At 29.5% G+C, this 19,037-nt stretch overlaps 1 protein-coding gene across 1 annotated transcript in view; it reads right to left on the bottom strand.

Moving 5' to 3' along the window:
* The window catches only part of LOC132948973 (uncharacterized protein ZK1073.1), a 32,201-nt gene extending 17,744 nt beyond the window's left edge, over window positions 1-14,457 (bottom strand). The window contains exon 1 of the mRNA XM_061019704.1: window positions 14,122-14,457. Coding sequence (XP_060875687.1) covers window positions 14,122-14,190 — 69 coding nt within the window. The 5' untranslated portion in view covers window positions 14,191-14,457. The remainder of the gene's footprint in view (window positions 1-14,121) is intronic.
* Between the last annotated feature and the right edge of the window lie 4,580 nt (window positions 14,458-19,037).

Genomic DNA, 19,037 nt, shown 5'->3' with positions numbered 1-19,037 from the left:
GGATAACAATGGCACCGACACGTCGGTTCGGTTTATCAGTTTCTCCGTCAAAACAAGAATTAATTATAATAATAATAACAATTATACTAATAATACAGTAAGCCGTCGTCCGTCGAAATGTCGGATAATATTATTTTTATTTTGTTGTTTTCATTCTCCGCCGCGAACCACTGCGGCGGCTGTCTCAAACGGAGCGACGGAGCGTTTTCCGCACTCAAGTGCCAGCGGCCTCGATGTAAAATCACTCGATGGGCTTACTACGTCTTGTACAGTTGTACCTCAGTTCTCAGGCTCAGTTATGTACAGAATATTATTATAAATTATATAGTTAATATGTCTATAATAACATGTGTCACTGCAGTAGTTGTGTTGTGCACAATCGTGATTTATTGGAATTTAAGGACGAAGACTTGAACGTGTCAATTGATATGGTATAAGTAAAGTTGCCGATTCCGGTGTGTTATACTCCACCCGATAAGTGGTTTTAATCTTTTACTGTTTTTCTGATATTAATGTTTTCGTCTTGAATCGAATATCGCTTGCGAAACAAAGGAAGTATTTTTACTCCGGCGGTGGATCTATATGCGTATAACAGAAATATCGTATTACCACATGGGGCATCTTGACTATCGGTGATATCTAGACTCCAGACTCAGGGATTCCCAAACTTTTTTATTTGATGGCACACTTCGTATTTTTTTATATATTTTTGGCACACACATTGGAAAAAAATTATTTATTATATATTTTTTATTTTTATTACAGATGTCTTATAAAGTAACGTGTATATAAACAATTTCAATAAACGTAAATAATCCAAATACGAGATAAAAAGGAATACAATATATTTTTTAATAGTTTTAATATGTTTAAGACTTCAGGACTTTATGTGATTTATTTTGAGATTTATTTACAAGGATTTATAAAATAATTTCAATACACACGAATAACCAAAAAGTAACGACTAAAGTTATTGTAAAACTATATCATGAAATATAATATATTTTAACACATAGAATAAAATAAAGATTACACGGCACCTCTTGAAGAATTTCGCAGCACAGCTGTAGGGAATTACTGCTTCTAGAGAGTATAGGCCGAGTGGAATAATAACTCCTAGAAAATATATAATTAATATGCAAATTGACGGGTTTATTAAACCAAGTTTAAAGTGCATAGTACAGTGTTCGTTTACGTGTACGATAACGTTTACAATAGTTAGTAATAAATTACTAATCAATAATATTTTTTTTGTTAAAAGCCAACGCTTAAGCAGGTAATGATTTTCGGAGGAAAGGTCACTTCAGATTATCCGCCTTGCAGGATCTAAAAGGTTATGAAATAATAATAGGTATTATAGTCCGTGGAATGGACGCACCCGCGAGGCAGCACGCTGCAGTGGGAATCGCTGTAAATCCATCGCCCTCGTCCGCATGAACACGGTATATTATAATGTTCTACTCTAAGTTACGCTCGTGAATAGTAATCAACCGGCACTCGTGCCACCCGGGACATATGTGGTCCAGGCTGGGAGGTTTATTATAAATATAATGACATGGCCACAAGTTATATGAGTGTTTTAATACGAATTATAATGTTATAATAAGTGCGGGTAATAACTATAATATTATAACGACGAGTCCCCCCCCCCGATCTCCCGCGGGATATGTACACCCGACAACACCGCCACCGAGACCGTGCGTATCAAGTTTAGCAGTATTTTAGCCGATAATACGGAGCGGTCTACGTGACGTCCGACACGTCCGTCCGTCGCGCTATTTGACGCCACCACCCACCGCCGCCGCAGCCGCGATTGATATACACCGTGCACGCCGCGGCGCACAAAACACGTACGACCATTATGGGTGCATAATAATAATATATACCAAGGGCGGCCAAACGGTCGATCTCGGACGATTCCAAATTCAATTTACTCTGTTAGAACTTTTGCATTTAGTAGACTGCACAGTTACATACATATATTTCGGATTAACCGGTTTGTGCAAAGTACTGAAATTTCAAATAGATTATTTTTCTCACATTCAAATTACAAAAGCTGAAAACCGAGCTACACTTTCTGATTTGCTGATGATAATTTAGAGCAGCGTCTTTGTCCAGCACATTCCCCAGATTAATAATCGACTGGTCGACGATATTATGCAATGACGCACGCCTCTGTGCTAAGCTAACACTATAATATATAATGTTAATTTATTTTTAAATTTAATGTGAAACACTCATTTTTATATACCAATAAAGTTTATATTTTAATTTTATTATTAATTATACAAGTACCTACGTTTATTAATAATACTTATTAGTTATGAAGACTTAAACTAACAACTCGAAAAAACACTTATATTACTCAGTGGATCTTAATAAAAAAATTTGGCTACCCCTGATATATTAATATATACTATAAGAGCAGATGCTATGATTTGTGAGGTCTGAGTAATTTATGAATGCGATATACTCTCAAGTTGGCTCAGACCCGGACAGCTAAAAAATCGTAATTACTGTATTAGTGCTTAATTCCATATAATTCTTTCCAGTTTAAGAGTACACCAATAAACTGAGTTCATAGATATCAAGAATATAATATGCAAATATTATACAATATTATGATAGCACTGGAAAAGCGCGAAGCCGCACTAGGCGTGAGGCCCTGTGTGGTCGTACTTCCTGCACACCCTTCACGGCCGCACACAATACGATATTATTATATTTTAATATGTATATCTGCGACGACGGCAGAAATAAACGGCACGTGCGCCGCCGAAACGGTGAGCTCCTGAGCACGTGCGCGCGACGGTCGGCAACACTGAATCGGCGGCGGCGGCGGCCAAACCGTTGCAAAAAGCCCGGGGGTCGACGCGCTCGCCGCCGCAGACAACAACAACAAACGCCGAGCGCCGACGGCCGTTGTCGTTGACCCAAATACGTCGTCGTCGTCGTCGTCGTCGTCGTCGGCGGCGGCGGCGGGCGGCCCTCTCGCTTATTTACCAACGACGCATTATTGCCGCCGCTGCCGCTCGATCCCTCTTCATTCGTCCCACTCGCGAGCGTTTCCTATTCACCGCCGCCAACCCCCCCTTTTTTTTTTTAATAATGCTGTGCATACAGGGCGATTTATCGGGTCCCGATGGGCAGTTAAACCGGCAAAATCGAGCTGCATCGGGAAATAACAAAAGTCCAGTCGACTTGGCGGATGAAGGCTGCTGCCGCATGTTTATATAGAGTTATTCTTTTCAACTATTCCCGTGTTCAATTGTAATTTTATTCTATAATAAATATTAATAATATCATAAAGTAACAAAATAATAAATATTATGATTTTCGATCTCCATCATATTATCATCAACAACCCAGGTTTCACTGCTACTCCCTAGTATGCGTATAACTGTATAAGACCATATTTCAAAACATACAGAGATTTTTTTATGCTTTTCAAGAAATCAAGAATTGTCCTGCCGAGTTGCGACTCGACTAACAAGTAGGTTTTTTTATGTGATCATTTATAAAGCTAAAAATTGTTAGTTGAATGATTTTTATTAAATATTGATGCTTTGCTGTAAAAATTAAAGTTTTAGTACCTGTACTTAAATAAAAAAAAAAGTGAATTATTACTCATTATATGCTATAAAACAAGTATTTGAAAACTTCTAATAGTGTACTCAGAAATCCATAAAAAAAAAGAATTTAAATAAATGCACAAAATAGAGGATGAGATTGCTTGGCGAATCACTCTGTATAACGTCTGCCACTCGCCCCGGCCCACAGTTCGTCCTTCACGCGCTCTTTGTGACGTGGTTTTACTACATTTTTTCGTTTTAAGATGGCAGAAGGACGAATGAACTAAAATCAGATACGACGAAATAGTCGAATTCCGTTTTACGGGGGCGTTGTTATTGGTATCGTCGTGATTTAAATCATTGGCGGGACCATTTGTGGGACGCAATAAGGGTGTGCGTTTTCTTGCCACGACACTTTCTTCGTAATACTCATAGGCCATAACCAATAACAACTGTATACAAATAAAAATACATATCATCATCGTGGGAACAAAGTGCAGATTGGTTTTGGAACCTCTGAATTGATTATAGGTTTATTTTCATTGTATTTGCAAAGGATGTAAAACAGTCTTGACTCTGATGCATCCACGCGGTCAACGACCTTCATTGTCACCCAACTTTTCTTAAAAACCTAATAGTAGTATAATACCTACTAATAATTGATAGCAACGCGAATTTCGAACATATAGGTAGATCTATAACCCCGTATTATAGTTTTATTTATATTGGGTGCGTTGTGTCAGGGATGAAATTCCTAATTATAGTACTTAACAAGTTGGCCATAATTATTATTATTATTTACTAAACCTTTCGCACCGTCGAGCTGTTGCGATCAACAATATTGATATAAACTGCAGTCATTTTACACAACACACGGCACGCGACAATAACACGCACCCATACAATAATTCACGCGTTTGTGCGATATTGGTAGGTTCCTAAGTATATAAAGATCGAATTTTTACATAATTGTGTCACTTCATAATATTATGGGCGTACCTATATTTTTTTTTTAGCAACTGCTGCAGGGAACACACGAGGAGGAACAAACAATAAAGATAAGGCAATCTTTCGGTCTGAAATTCGCTGTAGTTGTCGTCACATTATATCGATCGACAGTTATTTGTTTTTAGCAACTAGCAAGTGCCTAATCGTCGGTCTATTCATAATAATTACAGATTGACATTATACAAATTGTATACAATACATACTTAAAAGTTAAATGTATGTACTTTCAAGTATAAAGGACGTGGAATATATACATCGATATTCAGTGGGTGGTCTACCGCTGCCACGAGCCATATTGTTTGATCGATTTTATGCGAAACCACGACATCGCTAAGGGTAGTTGTTGCATGTGCTGCAGTATACTGGGTTAGATATAAAAACTAATATTTGCGCATTAAAACTCACAACTGAACAATTACATCGGCGTCCCAGTAACACGATAGTACGATACCTGTTCCAAGTTTCCCATTTTCAGATTCAATTTTTGAGTTTGTGATGGCTTTACACACTGCTGTATATGTACCCGGATATTACTTCCTAGTTATATTTATCTATATTGTATATTTAAAAAATGGAAGATGTATTTAAGTAAGGAAAATCTATGGTTGAAGTTTATTTTTGTTTTATGAATGTGTTTGGCCCTGCAGTTTAGTTTTTCGTTAAACCTAAGTATTATTTTGCATTTCAGGAAGGGATCTATTTATTGTTTGGAGAGATTGTCTTTGTATTACAGTAAATATATACTGTGTGGATAAATTTGGATTCGTTCATTTTTACCCATCAGTGGGAGTCCAAAGGGGAAAGGAGGTTTGGATGATTTTGTGCGGATAAATATGCTATTAGAGAATCTATGTGAGAGGAATACATTACTCCCTTAATCATCTGCGTGTTTCGCAACTATATTATCAGGTTCGTTGATCAGAAAAATATACGGTATAGAAAACGTGTTTTTAAAGGAAAATAGGGTGGCCACCGACCGTTCATTTCCACATCCGATTCTCAATTCCTTTAAGAATAACCAATGGCAAATATTATATTATATAGGTACCTACGGTATACTTGGAAACGGGTAACCACGATAGTTTTTCAATCTTGAAATTGACATAATACCAAAGGTATTTTATGCTATCCATTATACTCAAGAGCTACAAACGCTTACGGCAACATGGACGCATCGTTTGAAATTACGTTTTTATACAATTTCGAATTCCATGATACCTCCCAGGTGGTGGTGGCATTACGAGGGATTCAACCAAAATGTTGGTTATTGTTAAAACTATATTGTATTATGACGTATAGACATAAGTAATTGTGTCAAAACATTTTTGTATATTTATGTTTAACCAAGACGTGGTGTCGTGGTATTAACATAGATTATAAAGAATTATCATATTCTTTATTATCTAAAGAGTATAGGTATTAAGTGACTGTCGAAGTGTGGAACTGAGAAGGGCCATAACAAATTTATTTTATCGAACTTCTATATAATCGTACCTATCTACTTATACTTATAATAATCAATATCAATGTTACAGGAATTTTTGAGAACGATTTAGGCACGAAATTTTTCTAAAATGTCATAACACTCATAAAATAAATAAAGAAAAATTATTATATTTAAAAAAAATGTTTATGATAAAATCCGAATCCTTGGAATATAAATTTGAAGCCAATCTGAAGGTCGTGCGTATAGATATGGGTAGCTTTTCTTGGTTAATATACCTATACATATTTTTTTGTATTGTCTCAGACTAAAATAATTCTTGATAGTGCACCACGGTTGTACATTTTCTTCTCTTATACGTATAGATAAGTCAAAACAAAATACCATTATTTATTTCGTAGGTACTTAATAATTTAAAAACCAAAAACTTACATTTTTCCTACATTATAATATAATAATAGATAAGCTATAAAATAAAATAATGGTAAGAAAATAAAATTGCGAGACAGTTAGAATCTGAACGACCTTTTTGAATTTATAATAATACGCACCCTTAGGTTTATTTAGAGATTTCCTACAAGTTTATTATTACGGCTCCTATTCAACAAAAAAACTTAAATGTGGGCGTTTATAATCTTTTGATAAAAACAGATGTAGGCTAGATAGACGATATAATATAGTAAATGAAAAATATTAGACGCCGATTTTTGGTGTCAAGTATATAATATTATAATGTAACCTACATAAAGTACATATTACAATATCTAGTAGCTAGCTATAACGATAACAAATATAACGATTCGAATAGGTAGCATAAAATGGTTATTCAAGAACCATAAAACAAATATCCTATTATCGTTCGTGAATTTAATAATGCTTTAGTTGTCATCAAACCATAATATTCTGATACTCCAAAAATAATTATGTAGAGGTACTCCACGTCAAGAATAAGAGTCTGAATGGCTGTATCCATCTTCGTATGGTTTTAATATACACCGCATCTATAGTGTCTTCTATAGTGTCATCTATAGTGTCATCTATAGTGTCATGTATATTAAATATATTTAAAGATACATTCACTATTAAGTAATAAGCTATTAGGAAAACATTAGTATATTCTTAATGTTTTGAACATCCGTATATATTTGTCGATACAGATGAGTATTGATTCTAAACATAATATTATGTTACAAAAAAACTATTTGGAATTATTTCAAGCATTTTGAATTGAAATACCTAAATTAAAAAAAAAATTATTAACTGGACATTCACCGCACACGATAAAATATGTAATACATAGTTGAGCGGAAGAATCATAGTATAATCAATGAGTACCAATAGGTACTCACATATAGGACATGATACAAAATATTTTCAAAAGAGTCGTACAGAATACTGAATAGACATAATTTAAAAATGAAAATTGCAATAATATTATTATTATAATAATTACCATACGTGACTCTAATTACACAATAAGAACTTTAAAGAATAATGTTTTCTTTTTTTTTTTATTCATTTAAGTAATTTTTAATCTATACAACATTATGTACAATGAGCAAATAGGATATTTAATATAATATAAAGTAACAGAATTTAACATTTGTGGGCAGGCACTCAGCAGCACCACCCGAAAAGAATAATGTTAAAAATAAAGTTATTTAAATTAAAATAATAATATAGGACTCAATTTACCAAATCCGCAACCAAGAACTTCTACTTTATATTTAAACGTATACTACATTCAAAAGCAAAAAAAAACTTAAAAATATGAATATCTTCCAAAATAAAAATGGTTCATTCAAAATACACTATAATTATGTTATATGAATACCTACGTATTAATTTAATAATATATTGTTTCCATTTTTCAACAAAACTGGTTTCTCACCATAAATGTGTGTTAAGTACTTACATTTTTTGTCTCATGACACGATTGTTAACAATTTTTCAGTTTTTCTATTGAAAATATATGTATTGTTCATTATGATTTATGAGTATTATTTACTAGTAATAAATAATATCGGACTACCGAATGTGTTGGACAGTGGACGCGAAGGAACGTCTGAAATTCTGAATTATAGCGATTCTATTATTATACCTACTAACCACTTTCAAGAAAGTGGTTTAAGGTTATTTGAAGAACAAAAATGCAATGAATATCAACAGTAAGTTGTATTAAACGTTTACATTTTAAATAATATAATTAGACTTTGAAATACAACTTACTGAAGATAATATATAGCATTTAGCCTGGCTTGTATAATGTGCTTGTACTTTGTATACCTGTAGAGTGTAGTTACTAATAATGTGCACAATTTAATATTAATAGACCACGAAAAATTACATCATAATTTCCAATGAAAGTAGAAATAGTCAAAAGGTTAATTATGCGTTATAGATTTGTACCTATATAATTGATTTAATTCATTAAAATATTTATATTTTATTCTTCCAGAATATAATGGGTTCAACCGAACATGTTGATGCGGGAGGGGGCATGTACACTCAATACTAATTATACATTATAAAATAATAGTAGTAAACAAAAAATAATATTACCAAGAACTATGAAGATACTTGGTTCAACTGTTATTAATATTTTACTTTAGTACATAATATTATTAGGTATTCATGGTAAAATATATAGGTACTAAATTTCAACAGTATTGACATATGGTACCATGATACATAGATAATAAATTGAAAGCATTTATTTTTTGATCAAGTGTATGAAATGATTACTTATTTCAAAGGTTTATAACTATTTTATTTAAATAGTTATTTATTACTTATAATGTTTATGTATAATTAATAATCATTTCAATATTTTGGAGCTAAATAACATTTCCTGTATAGGTATCTTAAATTAAAACTGTGAAATATTAAAATATATATTTTCTAACAATTGCCAGTTGTTAGATAGGTAGGTACTTAACATTAGAGATTCTGAAATAGGTGGTGTTATAAAATATAAATGTAAGAATTTTTATTCATAATTTATTATACATATTTTGTTGTTATTTAATATTCACTGCAAACATGCAATGTTTAATTAAAAGTTAAAACCGTTATTAATTGTTAACAACATTATTGATAATTTTTATTTTTCAAACACCATTAATGTAATTAGAACAAAACAATTTTTAACTTGAAATAAAGTTACTTTTAAATAATATATTAACAGTATTAAATTTAATACTACTATTGTCAACTATTAATCACTAGTGCAATAGTGCCTGCACAGTAACATTTTTTTTTTATGTCCTCATTTGCATATTGCATGTATACAAATGAAAAATTAATCATTAACGTCACGAGAATATTATATGCACCTACCTATATAAATATGTTTCAAGTTATTTATTGTAAACACTATTGGATCAGCTACGTACGACGATCATTCACTCCTGGTTTGAGCATACATTCACAAATGCCTACACCGGGCTACATAATATTATAATTATTGTATCTTTTTAAATTCTGACAATCAGTCATCAGCCATATTTGGATACGATTTTGTACTTGTGTACCTACCTAATGTGTACAACTTACGGGTGTATAATATTGTTGCTAAAAGTTTTTCAATACGACAATACGGCAATGTTTAATATTTTGTATGTACCTACAATTTTTGTTATAAAACGTATTACTGAATGATACAACGAAACTAAGCTACAACGTACAACAATAAAAAAGCACCATTAAAAGGGTATCTAATAATTTTACATTAATTAACGTAAAAGTTGATTAAATTAAACTTGTTTTTATTATTATGTAACTATTTGTTTCATAAATTATTTATGTTTTTGATGTTAGAGTTAAAATATTAAAAATAATAAAAAAAAATTAATTAATTAACCTGAATTAAATTCTTATAATTAACCTAAATTGTAATTATACATTTTATTTCTTAATATTCATATTAAATAATAATGAACGATGGTTTTAATGAAGTTATCTATTAAAAATGTACATTCCGGATTCATTAAAACATTTGATACTATAATAATAAAATTATAATACATTACAATAATTGAGTTTGTTTACACTTCTCTTAAACAAGCTTTTCTAAAAACTGTATTGTATATCTGTATTATATATATATATATTTTTAAAACATTAATCGACATTAAACGTTAAATACTATGGGATAAGTTATATATCGATTCCACCAGTACAGGTAGTCTAAAAGCAACCTATCGATTCCGCCAGAGTAAAAATAATCATTCCAAACAAAAATTATAGTTTTATTTTACTTACATAGCTATATTATATAAATATTATAATAAATTATAAATTACTCTAAATGTATTATCTATATATTTATATCGTAACTTTAATAAATTGCCTATAAAGTTATAACTTGTAACTTATAAGATAAAATTTTAGTGATTCAATATTCATAAAATACATCAAAATCTTCTAGGAACTACTCTACTCACAGATATAAAATAAAAAATATATTTAACCATCATGATGACTAAACTACCCCCCCCCCCCCCACCAAAAACAACTTAAATATCAAAATATTTTATGGCTAATGGTGAAATGTACCACTCTACATAGCAATATGTTATTCGTCCGTTATTTATTTGTAAGTCGTTCGTTCTGTTATTAAAACCGTGGTTACTGGTTATTGCTTGCACTGTTTTATAGGTTTTAATTGTATTATTAAGAACCCTTGTATAATAATTGTTGAATATTAAACATTAAATTGGATTACTTATTACAATCAAACAACCCATCAATTTATTATTATTCTCAGAAATTTGTCTGAAAATTTGATTGAATATCAGAGAAATATTAAACTACAATGGGTTTACTACAGGTTGGTAAATTATTAACCTGTAATATTATTGATGTGCAATATAAGAAGAAAAGAAGTAATTATATATTATAATCTTTGTCACATTTTTGAACTTTCATATTTTTGAAAAATATTAGTCAAACTTATTATCTCTGCAGTTTTTTTTCTGAGAACGATGAAGTATTTGTAAATAAGCGTATTTAAATCGGCATAAAACATGCATTGTGGAAATCCTTTTTGAAATTACCTTTAATAGTTTTCAAGAACACTTAGTAAATATTTCAAAATGTTTCAATATTTAAACAAACCCTAAACAGGAAAATATAGGTATAATATTTTAAGCTAAATCTACATATTATAAGCATGAAAATAATTTTCTCATATTCTCAACTCTCATACATTTTGAATATTGACAAGTAATTAACATTATACACACTATAAGTATTCTAAAGACAGAACAATACAATTTTATTTTACTTTGGGCAGTAAAGTGAAAATTGAAAATTGTCTATTTATTATTATTATTTAATAGATTTTAAAAGAATAAATTAGAAGATTTAAAAATTCAATATTTGTAAGACTATAAAAATACATAGCAGGCGCATATTCTGCAAAGCCTTACTAGAATAGAGCACGCTGGTAAAAAAAAATAATGAATGAGATAAAATTTCGTCATAAATTACCATTATAAGGCACAAAACAGACAGTTTCCGTTGCGTATTTCACTATTTCAATGCATAATGTTTTAGTATTTTACACATTACACTGTTCAAATTTATTTCATAATATATGGGGACACAAAGCCGTATATATGTACTGTATAATTATTTTTAGTTGATGCAATTGATATTAAATAACTAGAGGTACATAACATTTTAAAGGCATTGAATCAAAAATACAAACTACGGACAAAATAATATAATGTTTAGGTTTTCATTTACCGTGGCGCAAAATAGTTACGTATTATTATTTTAAATGTATAAAAGTAACAAAAAATCAATAAATTATTGTTTAGTTTTTTTTTTTTATTAAATTTATTTAATCATAATTATTAATTGTTATTATTATTAAATTATATTCCATAAACATATCAGAATTTATCATCGATTTATTAAAACAATTTTAAATTTTAAGTTATCAAAGGGAAAATTAAAATTGTAAAGTGAGATATTTGAAGATTTTATGTACCTATATAGTGTATAGTACAAATAAAGATTAATCTTGTATTAAATGTCATATTGATGTTTCAATATACAAAACAACAAATATTAGAAAAATGAGTCTAAAAATAACATATAATAATGCACTGTAGGTAATTAAAATTTTAAACCTTTATGACAATATTAATTTATTGTATGTTAAGTTTTTTTTTTTTTTATATGAAATATACAATCTGTACCCTGGAGGCACAATAAGAATATGGGCTAAAATTACGTGAACATGAAGGAGATTGTTGAAAGAAGCCACCCAATTATAGTGACACTTTGTATTGACTTGACTAACTACTTTTTTAACCGTTCATTTTTTTTTTTTTTTTTTTAATTATTATTAGTTGTTTAATATGTTAAATTATTACTTATTTGTAAACATACTAGTTTAAATTATAAATAATTATTAATTAAAAATTTAAAAATTTAAAAATTGCAAATTATATGGAAAAATTGAATGTTCAAAATATACTAAATCGAGGTGGTAGTAACTTTATAGTAAAAATGCTCAACAATTATTTTTTTTCTGTACATTATTAAATACAAAGATGGTCGGTGAAAATTTTAAATCTATAGGATTAGGTAGGTATTCAGGTATTCTATTAACTATTAAGTATGCCTATAAACTTTTTAACGTTATCAAAAATTTTAATTTATTTTATTAAAATAAGTAGGATATTTTTCTGTACATTATTTAATACAAAGATGGTCGGTGAAAATTTTAAATCTATAGGATTAGGTAGGTATTCAGGTATTCTATTAACTATTAAGCATGCCTATAAACTTTTTAACGTTATCAAAAATTTTAATTTATTTTGTTAAAATAAGTAGGATTTTTATCGAACAATTATTTTCATATACGAGACTATACGTAGACTATTTCAATCACCCCAAAAACATATTGAACAGAAATATAATGTACTTTATAATTAGTTTATATTATCATAGAATTTCAATGGGAGTGGTGCAGAATACCTTCGGCACTTCATAAATACACCCTTTTGGCCATATTATTATAATTAGAAATTAGTAGTATAATATTATTAATTATTATGTATACGCAGAACGCTATAAAGTATAGATTATTACATTTAGTAGACATCGCTGTGATGTACCATTATATACTACCATATTATTAGTAGTAATAAAATCACGAATTAATACCACCCCCCTAGAAAAAAACTAGTGAATGACATTCTTTACGCTGTTTAACATATCATTTTAAACTTAAAATTAATTTCCACCAATTTTACTAAATAGAAAAATAAATTACAATTAGTTGAATACATTAAAAAAATATCCTTAGAAACAGAGGCTGAAAATAAAGATATTTTAGAACATTTTTTTTTTTAATTTGATATATTCTATAGAATACTGAAATATCATTTACTTGTAATTCTAAACAACAACAGTAACTTTCTAATAGGTTTTAGTAATTTTAAAAATACTCATGTTCATAGTGATTGGTGGGGGATTGTGTTTTTAACGTCCACACCGAAATAAATGTACAAGTGTGCAACTATATACTATTTCAATGGGTGAAAATATTAGCCACAAGATTAATGGACCAAACAAGGTCGACGCGGCGGAAACTATAAACTGTAAACACAGTCGGACGAAATCCACTAATGACAGATTCATTGTCATAAAACACTAATTTGTAACTGAATATTCAATATTGTCAAAGGTATAATATAATATTACTTCAGTGACATTTATATTATATTGGTCGTAACTCATATTTCAGTTTTAATTTCCATTTTGGGCGTCTACAATGTTTTCTAGAAACGTATACTTAGTTTGCAAAACGTCATTAAAAATAATTTGAATGGAGTATTTTTTTTATACAAGGAGTTATATAGGTATTATATAGTATATACACATACTAAATTGTATTCGTATTTCATTTTATAATTGCATAATAAATTATATCGTTACATTTATTCAAACATTATTTCGATGTAACAGAAAAAGGTACTGAAAATAATTTCTTATTGACCGAAAGTAAAAAAATTCTTTATAACATTAATAATATTAATAATATTAATAATAACAATAATAATAATAACAATATTGTACCTTTTTGTTGATATAGGCACTAATGCTGCCCCTTCTGGCCTCGGACAGCCGGCGGTCGTCAAAAGACATCCAAAAAAAACTAATTGGAAACCGTTTTAGACGAAAAATATATAAAATTAATATAATTTGAATGTAAATACGTCGTATAAACGCGCAAACCAAACAAATGTGTTACTATATCAATATTATAGTACGTATACAAATCACAAACTATACGTATAAACTTATGCGTGTAAATTTAAATATTGGTGAAAAAATTAATTACATTTACAAACACCGTACTTATGATAAATACGAAAATAGTTTAGCGAGGGGCGTGCGAATCGTACTGACGCAAGCGGACCGCGAGTGTTAGGAAAACATTTTTTTGGCACCGTCCCGGCGATGCGGACCAAAATAGACGTCACTCGGCCTTCCGAGCTTTTATACCGCCGCCACTGCTGCTTCGGTTAGATACGATACATTATATATATATTATGTACGACTGCTGCAGCAACTGCGACTCTATATGGTCCACTGTTTTCCCACCGGTCGACTAATCGTTGATTTCACTTACGATTATGACTGTCGCCACGCCCGCATTATGTATATTTTACTGTACCTATGTGCGACCGAAGAAAAACTGTATATTATAATATTATTCTGTTGACATTTTTGATTTCGAGACGGTGTATTAATTAACCGAGAAAAAAAGCGGATGGCGATATAAAAAAAAAAATTATAATAATAATACGAGAACAAAATGTATTGTTATAAATCACGATAGGTACCTACTGCAATGTGGATTGGACATATTATAAGAAACGATTTTCAATTATATTATTCCAACGCATAGTAACCCTGGTTTATTATATTCGTATTTTAACGCCAAGCTCGTGTACTATGTTGTACTATAATATAACAATATGTAAATGTATATATTATGGTTCGCCTAAATAATATAACATGTATTGTATATTGCAAGCAGAAAAGTGCGTCCACTGTAACGATTTTTCGTATAAATGTTTAACAATGTTTTACACTGTAAATGATGTGTAGATTTAAATATCAATGATAATTATTACCATTTATAATAGCATTATAATATTATAAAACATTGGTATAGAGGTAATAACCTGGTAACATACCGTTTAACATTAAATTATGGTTTGTTACAAGAGACTATAATAATAATTTAACGACGAAGAAAAAATACAGTATTATATTATTATATAGGTACCTACATAATATAATATGCACTTATTTAGGAAACTGTTTTTTTAATACATGCGCATTTAATGGTAGTCAAAGAAGTAGTAAAACCGCATTGTACAATCGTCACGAATTTAATCAACCTTTGTAACAATAAAACAAAACCATAAAGCTTGGTAAATATATAAAACATTGTTTCTTTTGAATAATCGTTTGAAAAAAAAATGAAACTACTTTTTTTAAAGAATAGGTAACTATTATTAAATGTATTGAGCTAGTTTTTTTATTTATATATATTTAAAGTATAAAGACATACCATGGTCTATCGTCTTTATGGATTACATATTCTTAAATCGATGATACCTATATATTATATATTATTGATATAAGATGTGTTCATACAAATATAATTTAATAAAAACGTATTATACCATAGTAATGCATTAAGCGAAAATCCATTATTAAATTATTAATTTATTCCTTTATTAAAGATAATATATTATATGCCGTGTAAGTGATGTGTAACTCCAGAGCGAAATACTTAAACTTGAAGTATTTAAAACAATTAGGTACCTACCTAGTATAATAGTATAGGTACCTACTATTAATTGGTCGCTGCGACTATACAAAGTATAGGTAGGTACCTAGTTATTTAATAATTAATAATTAATATATCCGACATATACTATGTAGCCATATATATAGGTACCTACTTACAATTAAAATCATATTTATAGAATATAGTCTATTTATAAAATCCTATTTTATGTATATAATGTAATAATATGTAAAAGTAAAATAATGAACGCTAAATACACAACATCAACTTGGATATTTATATTATCTTTGAATAAATATTAAGTCAAAGCATTAAACGAAAGGCTTATTATTATGGCTAATATGATTATTACTTATAGGCTATACGTATTAATATATTTATATATGTAACATCATATGAATAAATGATATTATTATTGATGTGGTGATAATATTATTATGTGCCTCTGTCTACTGAGAAGTATTTTTTTAAATATAATATTATTATTTATTATAATTACATAAAATAATACTCTTATAGAAGAAACATTATTGCTTATTAGTTGTTGTTTACTGAGATTAAGTTATTATCGAGTTTAAAAAACTATCATATCATAACTAACATGCACGCGTTCGAAAATCATCCATCTTAAAATATTGTAGCACATATTTAAAACATTAAAAATTCAAGAAACATAGAGGTTCTGGAGATAATATTACGTGGCTCTAATAATATTAATATTTTTAGAAGGAAATAAATAATTTAAATGATAAACCTAAATAATTGGAACAGAACGTTTTTATACACTGGTTAGAATGGTTTTATTCAAATAATAATATAAACCATCGCACATTTATGTCATAGTAAAGCTTGAAATATATTGTTCACAGATGTATCTTTTATACTGATGTTGTCAACTCTAATAAACAGAGATATTATTGTTTACATTTCAAATGTTTGATTGTATGGTTTGATAATGGTAGTTGTACATAAGTACCTTGCGGCAAAATTTGATTAATTTGGAAGGATTATCCTCGACTCGTGCAATTCCAATTTCATGTTCCGACGTTCCGTATGATAATATTAGAAATAAGTATTATAAAATGTACATTGTGCATAGTGTGTGGATTATAATATACCTACCTATACTGAGTACCTACTGTTGATATTATACTACGATAATAATAAAACATTTGATATCATATATTATTATTTTTACTTTAATAATAAAAACTTTAAAAATACATTGGGTAGGTAGGGTAGGTACCCGTCCACATGTGCCGCCAAATATCAAAATCAAATTCGTGAACATGACTTTTTGCAATTATGCTATAAAGGTCAGTGGGAGAAGGGGGGGGGGGGGGGTGCGCACACAAAAAAAAAACACCTTTTCACAACAAACACTGTCATCCTTAGGACAAGAAAAACTCTGATAAAGAGTTTTGTATGGAGTATAGCACTATATGGAGCAGAAACATGGACGATACTCAAAGCAGAAAGAAGAAGGATCGAAGCGTTTGAAACATGGTGCTGGAGAAGAACACTGAAAATTCCCTGGACAGATAGAGTAAAAAATGAAGAAGTATTCCAAAAAATGAACGAACGAAAACTAATATGATATGATGAAAACTAATATGAATGGACATATAATAAGAAACAATGCATGGATAACAACAATAATAGAAGGAAAGAAAGACGGAAAATCCGGAAGAGGTAGACCGCAAGAATACCATTTATGAAACAAATCATAGAGGATATAGGAAAAACAAATTACAAAGCATTAAAAGTAGCAGTAATGGATAGAGACCAGTGGAGATTCATCGAAGTCATTTAACCAATGTAAGGATTGAAAAAAAAAATTATGAAAGGCACAGATACTGAAGTGTACTCTTTTGAATCAAAAACAATAATTATTAATTTTGTTATCTTTTTAGTATATTGAATAAACAGGTAGATTATTATTAATTTTTTTTCTACTGTAACAATGTAAGATGTATATATTGCTATCAAAATATATTATACCTATTTGGAATTCAAAATGTATGTAAGGCAGGAGCGTGGGAGGTGTGGGGGTCAATGCCCCTCACGGGTCTGTGTTAAGTAATTGCGCCATTGGAACGCAGTTTTAAAATCGAAATTTGAGCTCCTCTACTTGATTTTTCCCAATTCGAGCACTGATAAAGAAAGAAGAATTAAAACGAGAGTGGATTGAATGGGGATGATGGTAATATATAGGTATATTACCCATTTAGTATTTATCCATGTACATAGTTATTAATAAGATAAAACATAGAATTTAAATTTAAAACTGCATCTGAATAATTGTATGCTTACTGTAGTTTTGTATTAGGATTCAGGAATTATCCGTTGATCAGCAGTTTTTCAGTTAACGTGGTATTCCTCAATTATTATTATTACTATTATTATTATTATTATTATTACTTTCTATATGATTATAATTTGCGTATTTGAGTATTTTATATTGATATTAAAGGGCTCACCGGTCACCAATCCCTGGGTATTTAAGAAAGATCCCGCATCGACACGCACACCGACCACCCTGAAATCCCAAAGGTTTCCCCCTCCTTTGTAATTTTTGGAAACGGCAAACGGCAAACGGCAAACCGAATATACATTTAAAATATAACATAGTTTTTCTTTAACTGTGTTGTATTATTTAATGCAATTTATTGTTTGGTTTTACTGTGCTTGTGATTATGTTGAGCTTTATAATAATTATGATCGTTAAATAGTTAAATAAATAAATATTTGAATTTAATGTCACCTACCTACTACAGCTGTAGTTTCTAGAAACTTGCATTAAAAATATAATAAGTCCTTATACTTTTTTTTTTTTAAAACGAGTCAATGTATATTTTACGTATTTATGTAGTTATTTAAAATAACTTATTTTAAGTAAGGGCGTAAGGTATAAAAAGGCGGGTAAATTGATGTCACTCTGCTGTACAGTAGGATACAAGTGGGTCACTGTATAATTGATGGTATTAAATTTTAATTCAATGATAGAAATATAATATAATATCATTGTATACGAAAAACGATTCTGAGTAGTGACGGTTTGTCAGTGTGGATATTTTATATTATATTTATATTGTTATTACTTATTATTAATACAGTAGCCGGTAAGTTTAATTAATATTATAACCTAACTAAAATCGTTATTCTT

This window comes from Metopolophium dirhodum, chromosome 7 (assembly GCF_019925205.1).
Source record: "Metopolophium dirhodum isolate CAU chromosome 7, ASM1992520v1, whole genome shotgun sequence".
NCBI lineage: Eukaryota > Metazoa > Arthropoda > Insecta > Hemiptera > Aphididae > Metopolophium > Metopolophium dirhodum.
This window is presented reverse-complemented; position numbering and strand designations above follow the sequence as displayed.